This window comes from Zootoca vivipara, chromosome 1 (assembly GCF_963506605.1).
Source record: "Zootoca vivipara chromosome 1, rZooViv1.1, whole genome shotgun sequence".
Classification (NCBI taxonomy): Eukaryota; Metazoa; Chordata; class Lepidosauria; order Squamata; family Lacertidae; genus Zootoca; species Zootoca vivipara.
Genome location: NC_083276.1, coordinates 120,846,168 through 120,866,150, shown reverse-complemented (window position 1 = coordinate 120,866,150; position 19,983 = coordinate 120,846,168). Strand labels below are relative to the sequence as shown.

Below are 19,983 nucleotides of genomic sequence, written 5' to 3'. Positions count from 1 at the left end.
CATAGCTGCCTCTTGGCCTCCCTCCTCTTCTGCTTCTGATTTTGGACTTCTTTCTGCAACAGCCTCTTCCTGCTCACTAAGCCTTGTTACCACTTCAACTTCCAATACATCCTCTTCCCAGTCTTCTCCCTTTTCTCTCTTTGACCACTCATCATTGCTCACAGTCTCTCTCAATGGGCCCACAGCAACTTGCAAGTTGGATCCACTGAGATCTCCTGATCCCCAATGCAATTGGTGCTTGCTTAAAACCAGCTTATTTAAGAAGCTCTTCAGCAGAGTAATTATGTTAATGTTCTTTCTGTCTCTCCTCATGTTGTTTTTGGCTTTATGGAGTTTGGTTTTTGCTGTTTGCTAGACTCCGTTTCCTGGGTTAATTGCCATTTTATTGCAATGGTGGCGTAATGTGTTTTGCGGTTTGCATTTCTATTTTGTCTGATACTTGATGGCTGTGAGCTGCTTTGAGTTCTCCTTTGAAAACAGGAAAGAAATAATATATATATTTAAAATAAACAACAGAATTCCAGTGGTGGGGATTGTTTTTATGATGGCCAAATCATAGAACAGACCTAAGGACCAAATGCAGTGCTCCAGGTCTCTCTGTTTGGCCACCAGAACTCTCTCCAGGCCATGCCCCTCCCTTGCCACACCTCCTCTTCTTAGGCCACACCCCTCGCTGGGCTTTTTTTTGTAGCCTTCTCCACAGTCTTTCCTTGATAATGTTTTCCTTGCCATGATGGAGGACAGAGACAGCATGCAGGCGTGTACAAATTAGTCTACTATAGAAAGGAAAAATGTGTACTTGTTGCTCTGGACCAGGCATCCCCAAACTTCGGCCCTCCAGATGTTTTGGACTACAATTCCCATCTTCCCTGAACACTGGTCCTGATAGCTAGGGATCATGGGAGTTGTAGGCCAAAACATCTGGAGGGCCGCAGTTTGGGGATGCCTGCTCTGGACACTTTTGCCTCTGACTCTGCCCATCACTGACATGTGGTGCTCAGATGATAATGTGGTCCTCAGGCAGAAAGCATCTTCCATCTCTGCTATAGTGGTTTGCTAATCAGATGCTCACTAGTTTGACTATACTTGGGTGGGATGGTCTACTTTTAAAAATAAATTTTATTGAGGTTTATAGAGAGAAATACAAAACTTTAAAAGAAAAACTTTTTTTAAAAAAAACCGAACAAAGACTTAATACAATAAAAACACAAAACGGGGGGCGGGGGCGGGGGCGGGGACAGAAAGAAATACAGTCATACCTTGGAAGTCTAACGGAATCAGTTCCTGAAGTCCATTCGACTTTCAAAGCGTTCGAAAACCAAAGCGCGCTTTCTAATTGGCTGCAGGAAGCTCCTGCAGCCAATCGGACGCTGTGGAAGCCCCGTCGGATGTTCGGCTTCCAAAAATAGTTCTCAAACTGGAACACTCACTTCTGGGTTTGTAACATTCAGGAGCTAAAACGTTCGGGAACTAAGCTGTTCAACTTCCAAGGTACGACTGTAGAGAAAGTAAAAGGATAAAAAAAAAGAGTAGAAAAAGAGGTTAAAATAGAAAAGTAGAAAAATAATTTTCAGTAAGTAAAGAACCTCTGATTCTTCATCTGTCTATATATATGTGTGTGCGCGCGTACACACGTACACACGTACACACACACTTCATCCAATCCAATATAACACCCAACAAAGCCACTTTCTATAAACAAACATTATCTCCAATCCAAATATCTTTATTTCTTTTTCACACAAAAAGTCTATGGGAGGTTTCCAATCTTTAACAAATGTCAACAATGACTTTTCTATGTCAGTTGGGTCTACATGCATCCTGAAATGAAGCACTCCCAGGTAGCATCAAAAGCCTCCCCCTTTCCCCTCTTCTCTATCTGCATTCCTCTGTTCGAAGGCTTCCCTTCCTCCTCACCCTCCAGCTGACTTGTCTTTGGTTTCTGAGCCAGGATGAGATCACAAATAAGTAAACAGAGGAGTATGGGGAAGTGTGGCAGGAGTGAGGAGCAAGTTTTACACAATTCATTTAGTTACCCCCCCCAAAAAAACCACCCCCACTGACCCCCTACTTTACATCCAAACTGTATGCATCTGCCTTGGCCTTCAGTAGCGATGCTTGAGTCTCTTGTATCATGGTTTAAGTGAAATATTGCCTCTTGAGTCAGTGGCCATTGGCTTGCTTGCTCATTTGCGATACACAATGACTAAAAGGAACTGCGGAAGCTGTGTAGTTCTGGCACATGTGATATTCCCATATTAAGTATCACTGGAGTATATGAACCTTGTGCTCTATGATGACCCGAGAAGCCCTGGGCTCTCCGAGTGAGTCTATGTCATATGTGATGCATGTGACTGCAAAGAAGAATGGGAGCTGTCATGAGACAGATTCACGTGTGAAGTTTCTTCTGCACGGCGGCTTGGAGCATACAAATGTTGCACTGTACAATGGGGTAGATACCATAAAGCTTGGAGAGCTCAGCCTCCAGTTCCTTGCAAAATTCATCGAGCACGGTGAGCAGCCCCTCCAGAAATAAAAATATTGCTGCTTGAATGCCAAGCTAGAGAATAATTCTGTTTTCCCAACTCATTCCCCAGTCCCCTTCCTAGTTAGCTTCAAACCCATCATCCAAATACCCTCCAATGTTTCTCTGATGGAAATAGGGGTGTCCCATTCCACAAAAATAATTTTTTTCCCAAATAATTTTTCCTGCCACTCATCAATTTTTGGTATATCTTGTCTTATTTGGATATGTAGATTTAGCAAAATTAACCAATTCGATTAGAGGCGGCAGTAAACAAAATTTTGAACAAAATTGGGGGAAATTATCTGAAGCAACAATGTCCCACATTAAAATCCTGGATTAATTTCGAGAGACCAGTACTGTAGGTAAAGATTATAAAACAAAAGGAAACACAGGTGAAACATTGGGTGAGGGAAGCAGTAATCAATCAAAGAGACCATGATCAAGGCAAGAGGAAGTACATGGAAAAAGAGGAAAAATTATCTGTTAGATATGTTTAGGAGAAATATTAAGTGTATGCTTTTTATTTGGATGTCATAGAGGAAAAGACTAGACAGGAAGGTTTAGTCAAATTATGTATTAGATATCAATTACTATTCAGATGTAAATTTGGAATTATGATACCTGTCTGAATTTTTATATTTTGAGTTTATTTGTTTTCATTTATTTTGTTATGATTTGATATGTTTTAATTAAAATCTCAATAAAGTTTTTTTAAAAATAAAAAATAATAAAATATTATTATTTATATCCCGCCCATCTGACTGGGTTGCCCCAGCCACTCTGGGCAGCTTCCAACATATTTTAAAAACATAATGAAACATTTTTTTAAAAAAACCTTCCCTGTACAGGGCTGCCTTCAGATGTCTTCTAAAGGTTGTATAGTTACTTATCTCCTTGGCTTGGGGATCGCATAACGCCATACCCTTCTCTGATGAAAAATAGGGACATCCTAAGGAAAAGTGGGACATTCCGGACTCAAATCAGACTGCAAATCTGCAAATCCAGAACTGTCCCTGAAAAATAGGGACGCTTGGAGGATCTGCACACATCCTTTCTGCATTTCTATAACTCTCACTTAATGGGTGAGAGGGGCCACAGCAGTGGTGCCCCTGTTGCAATATGAGAAGAGGGATGGAAGGAAATTGGATCTCTGGCTCCTTTCCCTTTCTGGTGGGCTGAGTGCAGGAATAATGGCCCCAGCAACTCTTGGGAGTTGCACCTTATCCAAGGGTGATTGTGAAAGGCAGCCCCTCTGCTGGTCTTGCCATGTCATCAGAGAAGTTTTATTAATGGGGAAATGAGCTTGGAGGGTTGGAGTATTGGCGTTGGCAGGGAGGGTATTGGCAGGAGGTTAGCGAGAGGGTTGGGGTGGAGAACTTATTTAAGGAACCTAATAGCCCAGCATTTTCTTTTCACAGTGGCTAACCAGATGCCCACAGAAAGCCTACTAGCTTCCAAGGTGAGGGGAACTGGAGTTAGTGACTGAGAAAACAAGCCAAGCTATTTCCGATTTTGGAGTAAAAGAGCACAGCTCGTTTCCAAGCCAATTCAATTTAGGCTGCGGTGTGGGAGAGCTTACCTGTCACTATTGATGGGCCAATAAAGTTTGTAATCTATGTGAATCCAAACCGTCTGTGCCCACATGCATTCCTGGTTACAATGATGTAACCAGATTTAAAAGAACTAATATGTGTGTGTTTGTGTAACAACATATTATTAGGCCTTTTAGAGCCACAAACATTTCACATTCAGGAATGTGGGAAAAAAAAATGTGTGTCTGAATGGAGAATGAAACACAGACAGGATTGCCTCACTTTCTTGAAATGTAATGACTTTTTAAAAAAGTCATGCTAGCTGCATCACAACATTGACCTGCCAAAGCTCAGCATAAACTTTTAGTCCTCAAACGGAAGGGTGATATTCCCCAAGGCTACAAAATGTTAGAGATCTGATCAAGTTCTGTCCCATGACACTTTGGTGTCTGAAATACAAGATCCAAGTGGCACTAATGTCTCCCTTTCTCGGTTTTTGGAAAACTATGTTCAGCCAGGGGGAAGAATGTTAATATGTTGGTGTTTCTTTGGGGCTTGAATGTTGCCCATAAAAGAAACGCCAACATATTAACATTCTTCCTCCTGGCTGAATATGGTTTTCCAAAAACTGAGAAAGAACTGATTGTGATGTATAATTTAGCTCTAATCTACAAGGCCAGTGCAAGCTGAATATTTATTTATTTACGATTCCCCCTGCATGCACCATTTTTAGTGCTAAGCAGAAAGCTTGCTTTCAGCTTGGTTTTCCGAGGGAAGGGGGAGATGAAAAAGGGGGCAAATGCCTTTTCACCATGGTGGTCACTTTCATGGTGGCAGACGTCACCTTGACAGCCACCACCACCATTTTTATTTCCCACAATTCCCATGGGAATGGCATTGTCCAGAGGTTCTGGACTGCAGTTCCTGGGTGTGCAGTGGGGAGCCCAGCCGGCCGACACAGCTGATACTGCCCTACTTTGAGGGGTGCACTCATGACACCCTGCAAGCCCTGTGCCGCTTTGCATTTCAAACAAGAGTGTTTGGGGTATCAACCTGCCTTATTAGACGTTCTTGCAGAACTTCCATTTGGTTGCATGTGGCAGGCAACAGTCGGCCTGCGGCCTTCTGCATATGCACAGTTGCATGTTCTTGATAGTCTGTTCTGCTTTCTCCTTATATGCAGGAGACAGTTGAGATTTTGATCCTTTGCTTTTGAAGGCATCAAATCCCTACAGGCTGCATTTATTGCATAGGCAGATTCTGCCAATTTGCCCTCCAGCTCTGTTAGAATCTCTCTCTCTCTCTCTCTCTCTCTCTCTCTCTCTCTCTCTCTCTCTCTCTCTCTCTCTCCCCCCCCCCCCCGGTCAGGCTCTGGATGAAGTCTGGCACCTCTGCTTTCAGATATACTTCAGCTTTGCAATGCATTCATCATGCAGGCAATTTGAAAAACCAACAGGCCCCTTAAATCTTCCGGGTGGATGGATGGAAGATGACTATTCAAAGTGTGTTTGGAGCCCTGGAGGAGGGGAGGGTCTCTTGGAAGCTGGTCAGGGGCTCCTTAGTGGGAAAACTTGGTAAGAGCTACCAACCTTCCCAGAAAGAGCTCTTGTGTACCACTTCCCAGGCATTTCACACAAAGCAGTAGTGATGCCCAACTATGGCCGCACATGAACTGAGCATTCTCAGTCTATAACATACCCCAGAATCCTTTGCACTGTTTCAGTGGTTGGCAATAAAGCATATTGGTTTGTTACATTTATAGATCCCTCATTTCCTAGAGGCAACTCTAGGCTACGCAATGTGTTCTCCCCTGCTCCCAGTTTTATCCTCACGACAACTCTGTAAAGTAGGTTAAGCTGAGAGATTGTCCCAGTGGGACGCAGGTGGTCTAAACCACTGAGCCTCTTGGGCTTCCCGATCAGAAGGATGGTGGTTCAAATCCTCATGACGGGGTGAGCTCCTGTTGCTCTGTCCCAGCTCCTGCCAACCTAGCGAGTAGATAAATAGGTACCACACTGTGTTCTCCCCCGCTACTAATTTTATCCTCACAACAACTCTGTAAAGTAGTTTAAGCTGAGAGTTTGGCCCAAAGTCACCCTGCAAGCCTCATATCTACATAGGGATTTGAACTTGGGTCTTCCCAGTTCTGGTTCAAACCACTACATCCCACTAGGTTGCAAAGGTCATTCTAAAGCATTCTAACGCAAACCCGTGGCCACCAACAACTCCCATAATCCTGGATCCTGGTTGGGGCTGATGGAAATTGGAATCCAACAACAGCTGGAGGCCATCACCTTAGATCAGGGGTGTTTAAGCAGAAACATCAACATAGTCTCCCTGAAAACCACTGGCTTATAGGGTTGCCAGACTCAAAAGAGGACAGGACTTCTGTGCCTTTAATTGCCCTGCTCTCTTTTGAGTCTGGAAACCTTAAAGAGAAACCAGCAGACGCTTTGCTTGGAAATTAAACAAAGGGTCTGCTGGTTTCTCTTTAAGGTTTCCAGACTCAATAGAGAGCAGGGCAATTAAAGGCACAGAAGTCCTGTCCTCTATTGAGTCTGGCAACCCTACTGGCTTAGCAGAAACAGCCTTCGGTCTCCATGGAAGGGCTGGGTCTGTTTGGAGAAAAGAATATTGGAGGCGTGATTGTGAAAGTCAAAGAAGCGCTGGTGAGTCTGGTTAACATTTTGGCAAGGGGAAGATGCTTCCTCTCTTGGGCAAAGTGACATTTCAGTTTGGCCAAGGAATCATCATTTCCCTGGCCTCATGTCTGTGCCGAACTTCCGATCAAGATAAACCTTTGTATCTCACCCGACATGTTAATCAACAGGAAACAACTGTCCATTGCTGAGGCATGTTTTGAAGTTTGTCATCTTTATAGATCTCCATTTCCTCTTGTGTGTGCATTAGCATATTGTGAGACATTTTGAGACAGAAGAGCTAATTGGCAGTGTGACTTCTTTCTTGGTTTTTTTTTTTACTGGTCTTTAAGCAGAGGTGATCATTTGTAAATAATAATCTTGATCGTTACATTTGTTCTAATTAAACAATGAGGCATATCAGGAGTACAGCAATCATGGGATAATCACATCCCTGGCATAATTATCAGGTACGGGGCACAGCCAAGTATCTCTTATGCCGCAGAGTGTGATTATCTTGTGATAACTGCACCCTGTAGGTTGCTTAATTTTCATTACAAAATGAAATTATTTTTATTAAAGTGAACAAGGGGTGGAAGGGGGGGCGCGCGAAGCTGTCCTTTTCTTCTGACAGAGGAAGAGAAGACTGATAGATTACAGCAGAACTGTGTCTTAGCTGGAATTTCAGGTGGGCTGGTAGAATGTGGATTAATCATTGACTCCAGGTGTTCTGTTAAGAGCCACGTGGTTTTGCTATGCTATGAATAACGATGGACTTAATACGTCTGGCTCTGTGTGGAAGCTAAGAAAGAGGGTCAAGTCAGCTGCACTGAGTTACAATGCTGCATATAAGGAACAGCCGGGGGAAATTAGGGTTGCCAGACTTCCAGAATTTTCCAGAATGCTGCAGTTGGCAGTAGTGTCCTCGCAGAAATGGGTCAAATGTCCGGGAAAATCCTATGTCCCATAAAAATAGCTCAAAACTGGCATTTTTTTCACGATTTTGCTTTAAAAAAGCTCAACAGCTTTGAATACACCCAAAATGCTCAATAAGTTTTTTGGCCGGATTTCCACTGTTTGAAATACAGTGGTACCTCGGGTTACAGACGCTTCAGGTTACAGACTCTGCTAACCCAGAAATAGTACCTCGGGTTAAGAACTTTACCTCAGGATGAGAACAGAAATTGAGCGCCAGCGGGAGGCCCCATTAGTTAAAGTGGTACCAACAGTTACAGGTTAAGAATGGACCTTCGGAACGAATTAAGTTCTTAACCCAAGGTACCACTATATGACAACCCTAGTAAAATATTTTTAGGAAGTCCCCAATTGTACAATTGTTGCAATCACTTGCCATTTCTATATCCTTCCCTACAGTATGTTTGGGGTTGGGGTGGGGGAAGAAGTTCACATTTTAAGATGAACCTACCCAGTTCCTACTTTCTAAAACCATATGTGAGCTTAAGCACAGCCGCCCTTTCAAATTTGCACTTCTCTGAATTTTGCCATGCATATGCTAGAGTATATAAGTGGAAATAACATAGAAAAATAAATTATATTTGGGGAAACTGCTCTGCAAATAATAATAATAATAATAATAATAATAATAATAATAATAATAATAATAATAATGTGTCTGTTGTGCAAAATTGCATACAATAAAGTGTTTAGTGGGAGTAATTTGCACTACAGGGCAGGTGAATTTCCACGAGGATTTTAAAAAAAACACAAACTGATGTGGAAATCTGGAGAGCTGAATTAAAGATTGGAAAAATAAGAAGCCGAGAGAAACCAAAATTTGCAGGTTTGCTCCCCCCTAATTTAGGGTCACATCACCCTTTTTCAATAGTGCTGCCAGTTTACAGCCTGGAAATTTGCGTTTCCGAGTCCTTTATTTGCCCTCTTTCCACTCAGTTCTACTCAATGGCCTTGTTTGGGTGCTGCGTTCCCAGCTTGCCAAATTATAGTTCAGCAGCTGGAAATAAGAGATGGGATTGCGTGGTCATTCCTCCCTCTTCCTTGGTACTTACAACCTGGTTTAATTAAAACACGGTTAGTCATTACAGCCACAGTGGAGAACTATATATTAATGCCAATTTGTAAACCAGGATCTTAAACCACAGTTCTAAGTCAAGTTTAATTAAACTGAGATATAAGCCCCAGAGAAGAGTTTTTAAAGTCTGTTCTATGCTGTGTATTTTGGTAATTTTCCAGTGGCAGCATGTGGAGCAGATCCAGTCTAGCCATTCTTCAGTCTCTCTCCCCAGTTTGGAATCGGTCAAACAGACAATAAGGAACCATTGTGATAGTCTTTATTCTCTTTTCTGGTTTGTATTGGGCCTGTTTTAATAAAACCTGATGATGATGATGATGATGATGATGATGATGATGATGATGATGATTTATTCATTATTCATCCGAAGATCCCAGGATAGTTCACAAACAGAAAAATACAAAATAAGAATACAAACGAGGACTTGTCTGAGTTTCCCTGGATGTATGGCAACCCTAGAAATCACTTTGGGGCTTTTTAGAGGGACAAGATACACAGTTAAAATTAACATGGTGAGCTGCTGAGGAGAACTCCCTGGTCCTGAATGGGGTAACTGTGCCCCTGAAGGACCAGGTGTGCAGCCTAGGAGTCATTTTGGACTCATAGCTATCCATGGAGGCGCAGGTTAATTCTGTGCCCAGGGCAGCTGTTTATCAGCTCCATCTGGTACGCAGGCTGAGACCCTACCTGCCTGCAGACTGTCTCGTCAGAGTGGTAAAGGCTCTAGTTATTTCCCGCTTGGACTACTGCAATGCGCTCTACGTGGGGCTACCTTTGAAGGTGACCCGGAAACTACAACTAATCCAGAATGCGGCAGCTAGACTGGTGACTGGGCGTGGCTACCGAGACCATATTACACTGGTCCTGAAAGACCTACGTTGGCTCCCAGTACGTTTCCGAGCAGAATTCAAAGTGTTGGTGCTTACCTTTAAAGTCTTAAACGGCCTCGGCCCAATATACCTGAAGGAGCGTCTCCACCCCCATTGTTCAGCCCAGACACTGAGGTCTAGTTCTGAGGGCCTTCTGGCGGTTCCCTCACTGTGAGATGTGAGGTTACAGGGAACCAGGCAGAGGGCCTTCTCGGTAGTGGCGCCCGCCCTGTGGAACACCCTCCTATCAGATGCCAAGGAAGTAAACAACTATCTGACTTTTAGAAGACATCTAAAGGCAGCCCTGTTTAGGGAAGGTTTTTTTTTTAATGTTTGGTGTTTTATTGTGTTAATATCCCCCCAGAGTGGCTGGGAAACGCAGCCAGATGAGCGGGGTATAAGTAATAAATTAGTATTATTATTACCGTATTACAACACAACCCTAAACTTGTTTCATTCTGTCTTTTTCTGCTCATCAGTGTAACAGTGACTTTGTGCCTGTGTGCGGCTCCAACGGCGACACCTATCAGAACGAGTGCTACTTGAGACAGGCTGCCTGCAAACAGCAAAGCGAAATCCTTGTGGCGTCAGAAGGATCGTGTGCCACTGGTAGGTCTAGCAGGCTCTGTATGGCATATTATCCTCAGCCAAATCTAATAGGCTGTGTGTCATTGCGGACAGTTGTTTTCCTTTGCAACCTGATTCATTCTAGTAATTGAAAGCTTGGCACAACATGTAATGACAACTACAGTTGGGGTTTTGTTGTTGTTTCTGCCTTGCAGCAAACCATTTCAGAACCCGGGAACTATGTTTTCATTTTAGGGTTGCCATATGTCCCCTTTTCCCAGGACGTGTCCTCTTTTTCATGCGTAGAGTCATCATAGCGATGTTAAAAATAGAAGTTGGCAAATGTGTCCTCTTTCTTGATCTTCAAAATATGGCGACCCTAGAATGTGTGACCTGCAAGATGAGTTCACGGGGTGTTCTGACCTGCTTCTGACACATGACCAATGAGGAAAAACGAGAGTAGCGCTACCCAATGGGAAACACCCAGTGATATCTGCCTGCTTTTGCAATGGAAATCTGCTTGAACAATGGACCTCTAGCCACTTGCAAATTTGCTGCAAAGCAGATTTTCGGGGGGGGGTGCATGATGGGAAGGAGGGGAGAAGCCCAATTGTGTGAGTGGACATCCACTCATGCTATGTTAGCTCTCATCCAATATATATTTGGCAATTGAATGGTGTTGCCTCAGTTTACCTGGAAGGGACTGGGGCACAGAGGCAGATTGGCTCTGCTGGTGCATCTGAGTAGCCCCAGCCTTGCAAGCTGCCCTGGAACCACCCACGTAAGTTGCAGTGCTGCCAATATCATCCCCAGTCAGCAGGACCAGTGGTCAGGGATGATGGGAATTGTAGTCCAAAAACTGCTGGAGACCCAAGTTTGGGAAGCCTTGCCCTAAAGGGACGATAAGAGAAGGAATAAGGATTTGCAAGATGGTGTTAAGTGCCCAAATAACAATCTTAAAGTAGCTGGAAAGATATGATTGAGAAGTCATCACGAGCAGCAGCTCCCTCACTACGGTGCGATAGCCATCTTGTCTCATGGTGTTAGATTTGTATGGCTCTTGCAATTTTGTGGCATTTCAGAGAGCCCCGCAGAGAGCGAGAAAGGCCAGCTACAAGAGTTAATGCTTACTTTCCATATGCGGCAAAATAATGAATAGGAGGGTTTATCCTAGACCTTTTGGCTCAGAGGAATGTGTGTGTGAGGGAAGATAATCTTGTTTGTCATCATAGAAAGCAGGACAGAGTTGCACGAGAGGCCCCATTTGCCTTTTGCAGTTTGCGATAATATGGTTAAAAAAAAAAGAGAGAGAGTCCAATTTCTGAGGCTTACTTATCTACAAAGCAAGCAATTGTGGGAAAGAAAGAAAGAAAATGTTTGCTGGCTCATCTTTTGTTTAGATGCACACAGGGTTTCTGTTTTGTTTTTAATTGCAAGCCACAATTGCAATTTGAAGAGCATCACGGCTTCATTTAAAATGAGGATTTAAAAAGAAAGTCGAAATGATGATGGAGGTTTGCAAACTGATCTAGATTAACCAGATCTGACTGTAGATAAATTGGGATTCTGACTCTCAGCCTTCCAGCAGAATCCCAATTTTGTGTTTTGCAAGCTCTCCGTTTCCCTTCCTAACTGCCAGTGACACTGAGGAGCCTTCGCGAACCGAATCCCTGCCTCTACGCAGCTTGGCCTGCTTTTTGTTCATATGCATCAAGTGCTTTCCTTTTAAAGAGGAGCAGCGCGGTCCGATACATGCCTACTCAGAAGTAAGCGCCGTTGAATTCAACGGGACTTACTCCCAGGGAAGCATGTACCTGTATGGAACTGCAGCTGGAATTTCCTTTTAAACTATATCTCTCCGAGTAATTTTCAATGTAGTTTTCAAGTTTAATTACAAGGGTACTTAACCAAATGCTTTTATTGACCAGGCATCCAAGCATAGATATTAACTGATTGCCGTTTGCCCAGAGTCTTTGGTAACATAGGGAGCCGGTCTATCTTGCTCAGTGCTGTCCACCCCGGGGGTATAGGATGGGGAGGCCCAGGGGAGCCATGACCCCAGGTGCAAATTTTTGTTTGGGCATGAGGGGGTGTATCCTCCTGGCTCCCTTATCGAGACTGGAGCCATGAGGAGGCAAGCCAAGCCAATGCCAGAGAAGGGATGCCTGTATATTTCCCACCCCTGGGCTGGCCGAGAGCAAGGGTGATGCAACGCAGGGGCGTCACAATGGGGGGCACTGGGGGCGGTCCACCCCGGGTTCCACTCTGGTGGGGGTGCCACTTGGCGCCCCCACCCCGGCGACTCCCAAGCCGAGCCTCCAACCTCCCGGTACAAAGTCTGCTCGGCATACCGCACCGAGCGGACTTTGTACTGGGAGGCTGGAGGCTCGGCTTGGGAGTCGCCAGGGTGGGGGCGCCAAGTGGCACACACCCCCACCGCACCGAGCGGGCTTTCTACCTGGAGTTTGTAGCTGGAGGCGCGTGGCTTTGGGGGCACGGGGGGCAGTGATTCCCCGCCACATAACGGCGCATGCATCGTTACGTATCACACATGCATTGTTACATAGCAATTTGCCGCCCCAGGTGTTGCGGTGCCTCGCTACGCCCCTGATGCAACGGCACTGCTCCTGCCACCCACCAAGGAGAGGTGAGCTGCCTCCTTCACAAATGGGGTGCCACAGTCCACAGCTTTGCCCTCCTCGTGGGGCTGCAGCGAGTCTCTTTCTCCCTCCCCTTGCTTTGTCTCACTTGCCAATGGCTCAGACTGCCGTGGTGGTGATGGCTTGGGCTGGTGTGGCCACCCTGCAGGTCCAACTCCCCCAGCGCACATACATGCCCCCCCTGGCTGCTAAGACCGCAGGTCTGCCCTGAATCGCAGCAGCTGTCCAGGGTTTCAGCATCTCTCAGCCTGACATGCAGATGTCAAGGATTGAACCTGAGACAATGTAGGTGCTCTGATTCAGAGCAACACATGTCACGTCCCTTGTACCAGTCCTATAGTATCAATTTACCAGGTTCTGGTGGTAATAATAATAATAATAATATCCCGCACATCTGGCTGGGCGTCCCCAGCCACTCTGGGCAGCTTCCAACAAAAGATTAAAAATACATTAAAACACCAGTCATTAAAATCTTCCCTAAACAGGCGGGGGCGATCGAAACTAGGGGGGGCAAGCCACGGCAAACGCGACGCACGTGCGTCCTGACTCATGCACTGTGACGTAATGACGCACGCTGCGTGCATCACGACACACGGCACATGCGCCGGCCATTGACGCTGGCGCCACCGCTCCTGTGGCAACCCTGCACATGAACAAAATAAAAAAGAAAGCCGCAGCCCTGTGAAAGAAGAAGCAGCCCCATGAGCGCCCCTTGCCTCCGCCTGCTTTGTTCTTGCTACGGCAACAAGGCGCTGCAGTGGGCGGCGGGGCTGGGGGGCCGCCAAGTGCCACCCCTCCCCAGAGGTGACACTCGGCGGGCCCCTAGCCCCAGTCCTGCCACCTGCTGCGGCGGGTGCCTTGTCGCCGCAGCAAGAATGAGCCTGGGGCGGAGGCAAGGCTAGCGGAGGCAAGGCAAGGGGCGGTTTAGCCATTAACACTTTAATAGCCCTAGGTAAACTCTGAGCTCTCAGCTTCTGTTCTCCATATGCATTAGTGGGATAATAAAACCAATCAGCCTCATCAAAGTGACATCTAAGAAACTACGGTAACAGTATTTGTGCTCACAGACACTGGAAAACAGCAAAAGCTTTCTGTATTGACTTTTTTTTTGCTTCTAGGGGGGCAGCTGCCCCCCTTGCCCCTCACTGGGTACGCCCATGTAAACAGGGCTGTCTTCAGATGTCTTCTAAACATCACATAGTTGTTTATTTTTTTGACATCTGATGGGAGGGCGTTCCACAGAGCAGGTGCCACTACCAAGAAGGCCCTCTGCCTGGTTCCCTGTAACCTCACATCTCGCAGGGAGGGAACCGCCAGAAGGCCCTTGGAGCTTGACCTCAGTGTCCGGGTTGACCGATGGGGGTGGAGACGCTCCTTCAGGTATTCTGGGCCGAGGCCATTTAGGGCTTTAAAGGTCAGTACCAACACTTTGAATTGTGCTCAGAAATGTCCTAGGAGCCAATGTAGGTCTTTCAAGACCAGTGTTATGTGGTCTCGGTGGCCGCTCCCAGTCACCAGTCTAGTTGCTGCATTCTGGCTTAGTTGTAGTTTCCGGGTCACCTTCAGGGGTAGCCCCACGTACAGCGTGTTGCAGTAGCCCAAGCGGGAGATAACCAGAGCATGCAGCACTCTGGCATTTTGGAATATTATTTTGGAATTTAAACCTCCTTGGTGACCAGGCTTACTGATGTGGAAAGGTACCAAAGATCAAAAGGTGACGATGTCTACAGAGCCAAATGTGTCGCCTGATTCACTTGACACTGCAATCCACAATGACGCTACGCTGGCATTCCCACTGTTCTGCTGCTTGCTTAATGAGCGTTTTAGTTGCCCATTGATTGCATTTTGTATTTTATTGGTTTTAATTTGCGAATTGCCCAAAGGACATGGTTAATTGGGTGGTATATAAATGCCGAGAACAAGCGTATGCTGTGCTATCAACAAATAAATAAATAAATAAATCCCCCTCTAGCAGTGAATCAGGCAGCAAAATGATCTAGCGCTCCTCCATTGTTGTTTGAAGCAGGTATAAAACATCCTGGTCAGGCCCAGATGTAGATGCTGCTGACTCATCACTTCAGAAACAGTTGTGGTTGCTGAGACCAGTTTCATGGCAACACAGGAAGATTTTAGATGGTCAGGGCCTGTCTGCATGTCTTTGAGGGAGTGGGGATAGAGATCTCACCCATGGGTTGTGTGGAACATGGGTAGGCAAACTAAGGCGCGGGGGCCAATGGCCTTCTCAATCTGGCCCACAGTCTGGGAATCAGCGTGTTTTTACTGTGTCCTTTTATTTAAAATGCATCTCTGGGTTATTTGTGGGGCCTGCCTGGTGTTTTTACATGAGTAGAATGTGTGTTTTTATTTAAAATGCATCTCTGGTTTTTTCTGGGTCATAGGAATTTGTTCAATTCCCCCCCCCAATATAGTTTGGCCCCCCACAAGGTCTGAGGGACAGTGGACCGGCCCCCTGCTGAAAAAGTTTGCTGACCCCTGGTGTGGATCGTACCCTGCGACTCTCAGCCAAATGTGGATTCGGTTCTCCTTTCTTTCAAAAGCTTACGTTCGAAAAATAAAAACAGAGCGCCCCCCCCCACAAATACCTTTCAGAAGAAAATGGAGAATTTGTAAGGAAATACAGTAACGTTGCCAGCCTTGGTGCGATAAACCGAGGGTTTAGAACAGGAACACCTGTAGAATCTTAAAAGGAACTTTCCAGCATCAAACAGAAAGTTCACATGAAACATTTAGCATAGATCTCTCTAATTGACAGAGGAATGGCATAAAAAAAGCACAATTTGCTACTGCGCATTTTAACTAAGCAGGATGTAGCTGCACATACATACAAATTATCCTGGTATTCATACATCTATATAACAACAACCCCCCCCCCCCTTTTCTCTCCCTCTTACAGATGCAGGATCTGGATCTGGGGATGGAGGTAGGAATGCTTTTATTAATTCTATTTTTCCACCACTGGAACCTGCTGATATTACTTGCCACATTGCAGTTTGATGTGTTGGATAGTTGTTTTGAACCACCCTGTATTGTTCAGATGAACTGATCCTCTGCTTTTTTGTCAAACTCCAACCTAATGGTGAAGAGCTGGTTTGTTTTTTGGATAAATGTGGAGGGCTGTATTACACTTGGTAGGAATTTGTATTATTCATGATTCAGCAAGGACTCTATCTCCATCTACTGTTACTAGAGTTCTCGTGGCACAGATGGTTTTATTTATTGTTATTGCATTCTCAACGAAGCTATAATAGTTCCAGGGTTTTCCTCCCATGACTAACGTAGGCTTCCCAAACCATGAGGTGGAGAGAATTCGCGGAAAAATTAAGAAGAAAGATTATGGCTTTAAACGTGGCTGTGTGAAACACTTTGATTATAGGGTATTGCCATGTTGGCGCATTAAAAAAATATATGCATAGCAAGTGTCACGGTCCTTTTTTCTTGGCTACTTCTGAGAAACTAGTACCACAGTCATCCTGTCTTTAAGACTTTTATTTTGCCTGATATTTAGTGTGATTCAGTATCAAGAATACATGTCTGATCAGTCTGACGAAGATTCTCCCAATGCCTGTCGTCTGCTCCTCCCCCAGCATAATAAGCGTGGGATTCCTGCCCTCCTCCCATTGCGCCCGCGCGCTTTGGAATGTCTCAAGTCAGGCATGAACTTAAAAGGGCGAGGCATCTCCCCGCTGGACACTTCCCCAGATCCCTCCCCCTGATATCCTGTCTCAGGTTGCAGTAAGGGCTCTAGGATGTTGCCTGAGCCATGGTGCCTCTCTTCTGCGATTGTCAGGGAATGTTCACTGCTGGAACAGTCCCTGACAGCAAGTATATTTGCTCACCTTTTTAGGTCTTTTTATAAGTTGTGAGCACAATCTCTCTGAAAGTAGGCATTTTATGGTGCAGTCATGTGCAGTTAGTTGTACATGAGCAGGGCCGCTGTATATAGTGAGATTTACTTGTGATCAGATATCCACAAGTTAAGATGGCGCATCTCCTTCTTTTCAACAGAAATTCATGTCACATTTGCTGGTACATTCATGGACACCTGTTTAAATTTATGGGACTTAAAGGTGTTCTGCTTTTGCTTGAAAGGTGCTCAGGCTGTTTGTGCTTCTTCTGACAGAGGGGTGGTGAGTAACTTACGGAAGTCACTCTCGTAGACGGCACGCTCAAAAATGGGGAAGGCATTCTCTTCAGGCTAGAACTGAGCATTTTGTTTGCATTGTAAACTTCCTCATTGATGAGTGGGGCCAGGTTATTAACCATTCTTCCATTGTTCCATTCACAAGTGCACCCATGGGCCAGGTTCACTGTCTGCCCTCTCAATGTTCTTATCATTTGAGAAGAATGATGGGCGTGTCCAGCTATACATCGTTATAGCAGCAAGCCTGCTGTAGACTTTCACTTCCTGCATTCGGGGCATATTGGCCATCTTGGAATCCAGAAAGCTACTTAATTGTAAGCCAAACCTTTGGTCTTTGTAGACCAAACTGCGCCAACTGGCTGTGGCACTCCATGAGTTCAGTGCAGAGAAATTCCCAGCCCTTACTTGGAGACGCCAAGGGTTGAATGGGGACCTTGGCTTGCAGTTGGAGGACTGTGCAAATCACTGATTGGAATTATTATTATTATTATTATTATTATTATTATTATTATTATTATTATTGCCCCACCCATCTGACTGGGTTGTCCCAGCCACTCTGGGTGGCATCCAACATGCATGAAAGCATAAGAAAACATCAAACATTTAAAACTTCACATGGCCTTCAGATGTCCTTAGGATGGCAACAAACGGCTGAAGTAGTAGCTCCCTAGAAGGTGTAGGTTTGTGGAAGAACACCAAATGGGATTTGATATGAGGGGTAGATCTGGCAGTGTTTAATGAGACTACCAAATGTAGGGTTGCCATATTCCCTAAAGTGAAAATCCAGAAAAAGTTGTTGAGCTTGACTATCCCCCCCCAAAAAAAAAACAACCCGAAGTTTTGGGGATTTTTAAAGCTTTTCTTTATTGCTCTACTTGCCATATGTCAGGGTTTCCCCAGACATTTTGTCAATTCAGTGAAAATCCACCCAGACACCGTTTTGACAGCCTGATTCCCGGATGTGTCCGGGATAACCCAGACGTATGGCAGCCCTAAAATGAGAAGTCTTGTTTGTTGTGAACGCAGGTTGACTGATGAATGTGGGCCGCTGATCTCTCCACTGTTGACCCCAGCCTTGTCTAAAAAACTGTAGGCAGAATGGGATTTTTTTCAAAGTGATTGGACCTTCTTGTTCCAATCTGATAGATTTAGCCTGACTCGTATTGGTTGGGTTGACCTTTCCATACATGAGCCATCTTGGCTATATTATGTTCCTTTCCTTGGGCATGTTGTGCTCGCTCCTGAACTCCCTTTGTGTATCCCACTCAAACCTGGATGAGAGAGGCATTGATTTTTGGGGTTTCCAACAGAAGCTCCTCCTAATACATAAGCAAAAGTGACATTCACCATTATTGCCATTATTCTGTAATAGCGCCACATTCCTTTTGTCCACATTGCCCATACTCGTAGATTTCAGTCTTAATATCACAGTACCTTGAAAGAATTCCATTCCTGGTCTTTATTCTTAGTTATAGACATAGCTGCTAAGTCTCCCGTATTCCCCGGGAAACCCCCGTTTTTCCAGCCGTTTCCCGCTGGCAGCCCAGATTTTTAAAAAACCCGTAAATCCCCCGGATTCTTTCTGGCCCGGGGAGGCTCCTTCTGCGCATGTCTGGAGTCTCTGGACATGCACAGAAGCGATTTCTGGTGCTGCGGCCATTTTGGAAATGGGCAGGGCATGCGTAGAAGCGACTTCCAGTGCCGCTCTGCCCAGTTCCAAAAGGGCTGCAGCACGACTTCCGGCACTGTGCCGCGCCAATCCTGGTTTTTTCAATCTGGGAGTTGGCACCTATGGTTATAGATGCTTCTGTGTATTTGTATCTTTGTGGGTTTTTCCAGCGTGATTGTTCCAACATTTCCAAAGGAAATGGATGACTTTGCGCTTGTCTCCATTTTGGTGGTGACTCAAAGCCTCATTATCCGAATAGCCTCATTCATCCAAACTGCCTGGCAGACATCAAAAAAAGTCTGTCAGATAAATGGGGCGGTTATTAACATAGAGTTACTCTGACATAAGACACACAAGAGACAAATAATGTTATTTTATGTAACTGGGGGATCCATATAACTGAGTTATGGATCAGTGAGGGTGCAGGACATTTTGCTGCTGTGCCTGAATGCAACATGTTTAGCATCTTCTTATTTTTCGGGTGACTTTCTAAAACATGGATACATCCTGAAGAAAAGCCACAATATTATATATAAGGACCAGGTGACCCTGGAAGATGGAGAAGAACATCTGCCTGTGTCTGTTCCCTTGCACTGGGCTTTCTTGCTGCAGCCAAGGTAGCTCAGTAGGGCTCACCTTTGGTAGGAAGACACTTGGTTGGACTTGTCATGGCAAGGGTTCCTCTATTCCCGTTGCAGTTTCCCTCCACCTCTTGCTTCCTGACACTAGCTGGGATTTGTTGCCTCTGTCTTCCAAGGTAATGTCCTCCCCTCACAAGTATGTGGTCTCCCTTTTCCTCTTATGGCTTTATGGCTTTTCCTTTGTACTTTGGCTTTCCTTCAGGGAAGCTGGATGTAAATGGAGACTTGGATGGATCAGTGACCCTTTGTTCAGTCACTGGCCTGAGTGCCAATTTAGGAATAAGAATAAGAATAATTTATTACTTATACCCCACCCATCTGGCTGGCCTTCCCCAGCCACCCTGGGCGTCTTCCAACAGGATATTAAAAACACAATAAAACATCAAACATTAAAAACCCTCCCTAAACAGGGCTGCCTTCAGATGTCTGCTAAAAGTCAGATAGTTGTTTATTTCCTTGAAATCTGAAGGGAAGGCACTACCACCAAGAAGGCCCTCTGCATGGTTCCCTGTAACCTCACTTCTCACAGTGAGGGAACCGCCAGAAGGCCCTCGGAGCTAGACCTCAGTGTCTGGGCAGAACAATGGGGGTGCAGGTATACTGGGCTGAGGCCATTTAGGGAGTGGGTGGGTGGGTGGAGTAGGAGAACTCACCCGACAGCCAGCAG

At 45.3% G+C, this 19,983-nt stretch overlaps 1 protein-coding gene across 1 annotated transcript in view; it reads left to right on the top strand.

Annotated features, from left to right (window-relative positions):
• Window positions 1–19,983, top strand: part of TMEFF2 (transmembrane protein with EGF like and two follistatin like domains 2) — a 232,862-nt gene that overhangs the window by 14,059 nt on the left and 198,820 nt on the right. The window contains exons 3-4 of the mRNA XM_035132318.2: window positions 10,097–10,226; window positions 15,759–15,785. Coding sequence (XP_034988209.1) covers window positions 10,097–10,226; window positions 15,759–15,785 — 157 coding nt within the window. The remainder of the gene's footprint in view (window positions 1–10,096; window positions 10,227–15,758; window positions 15,786–19,983) is intronic.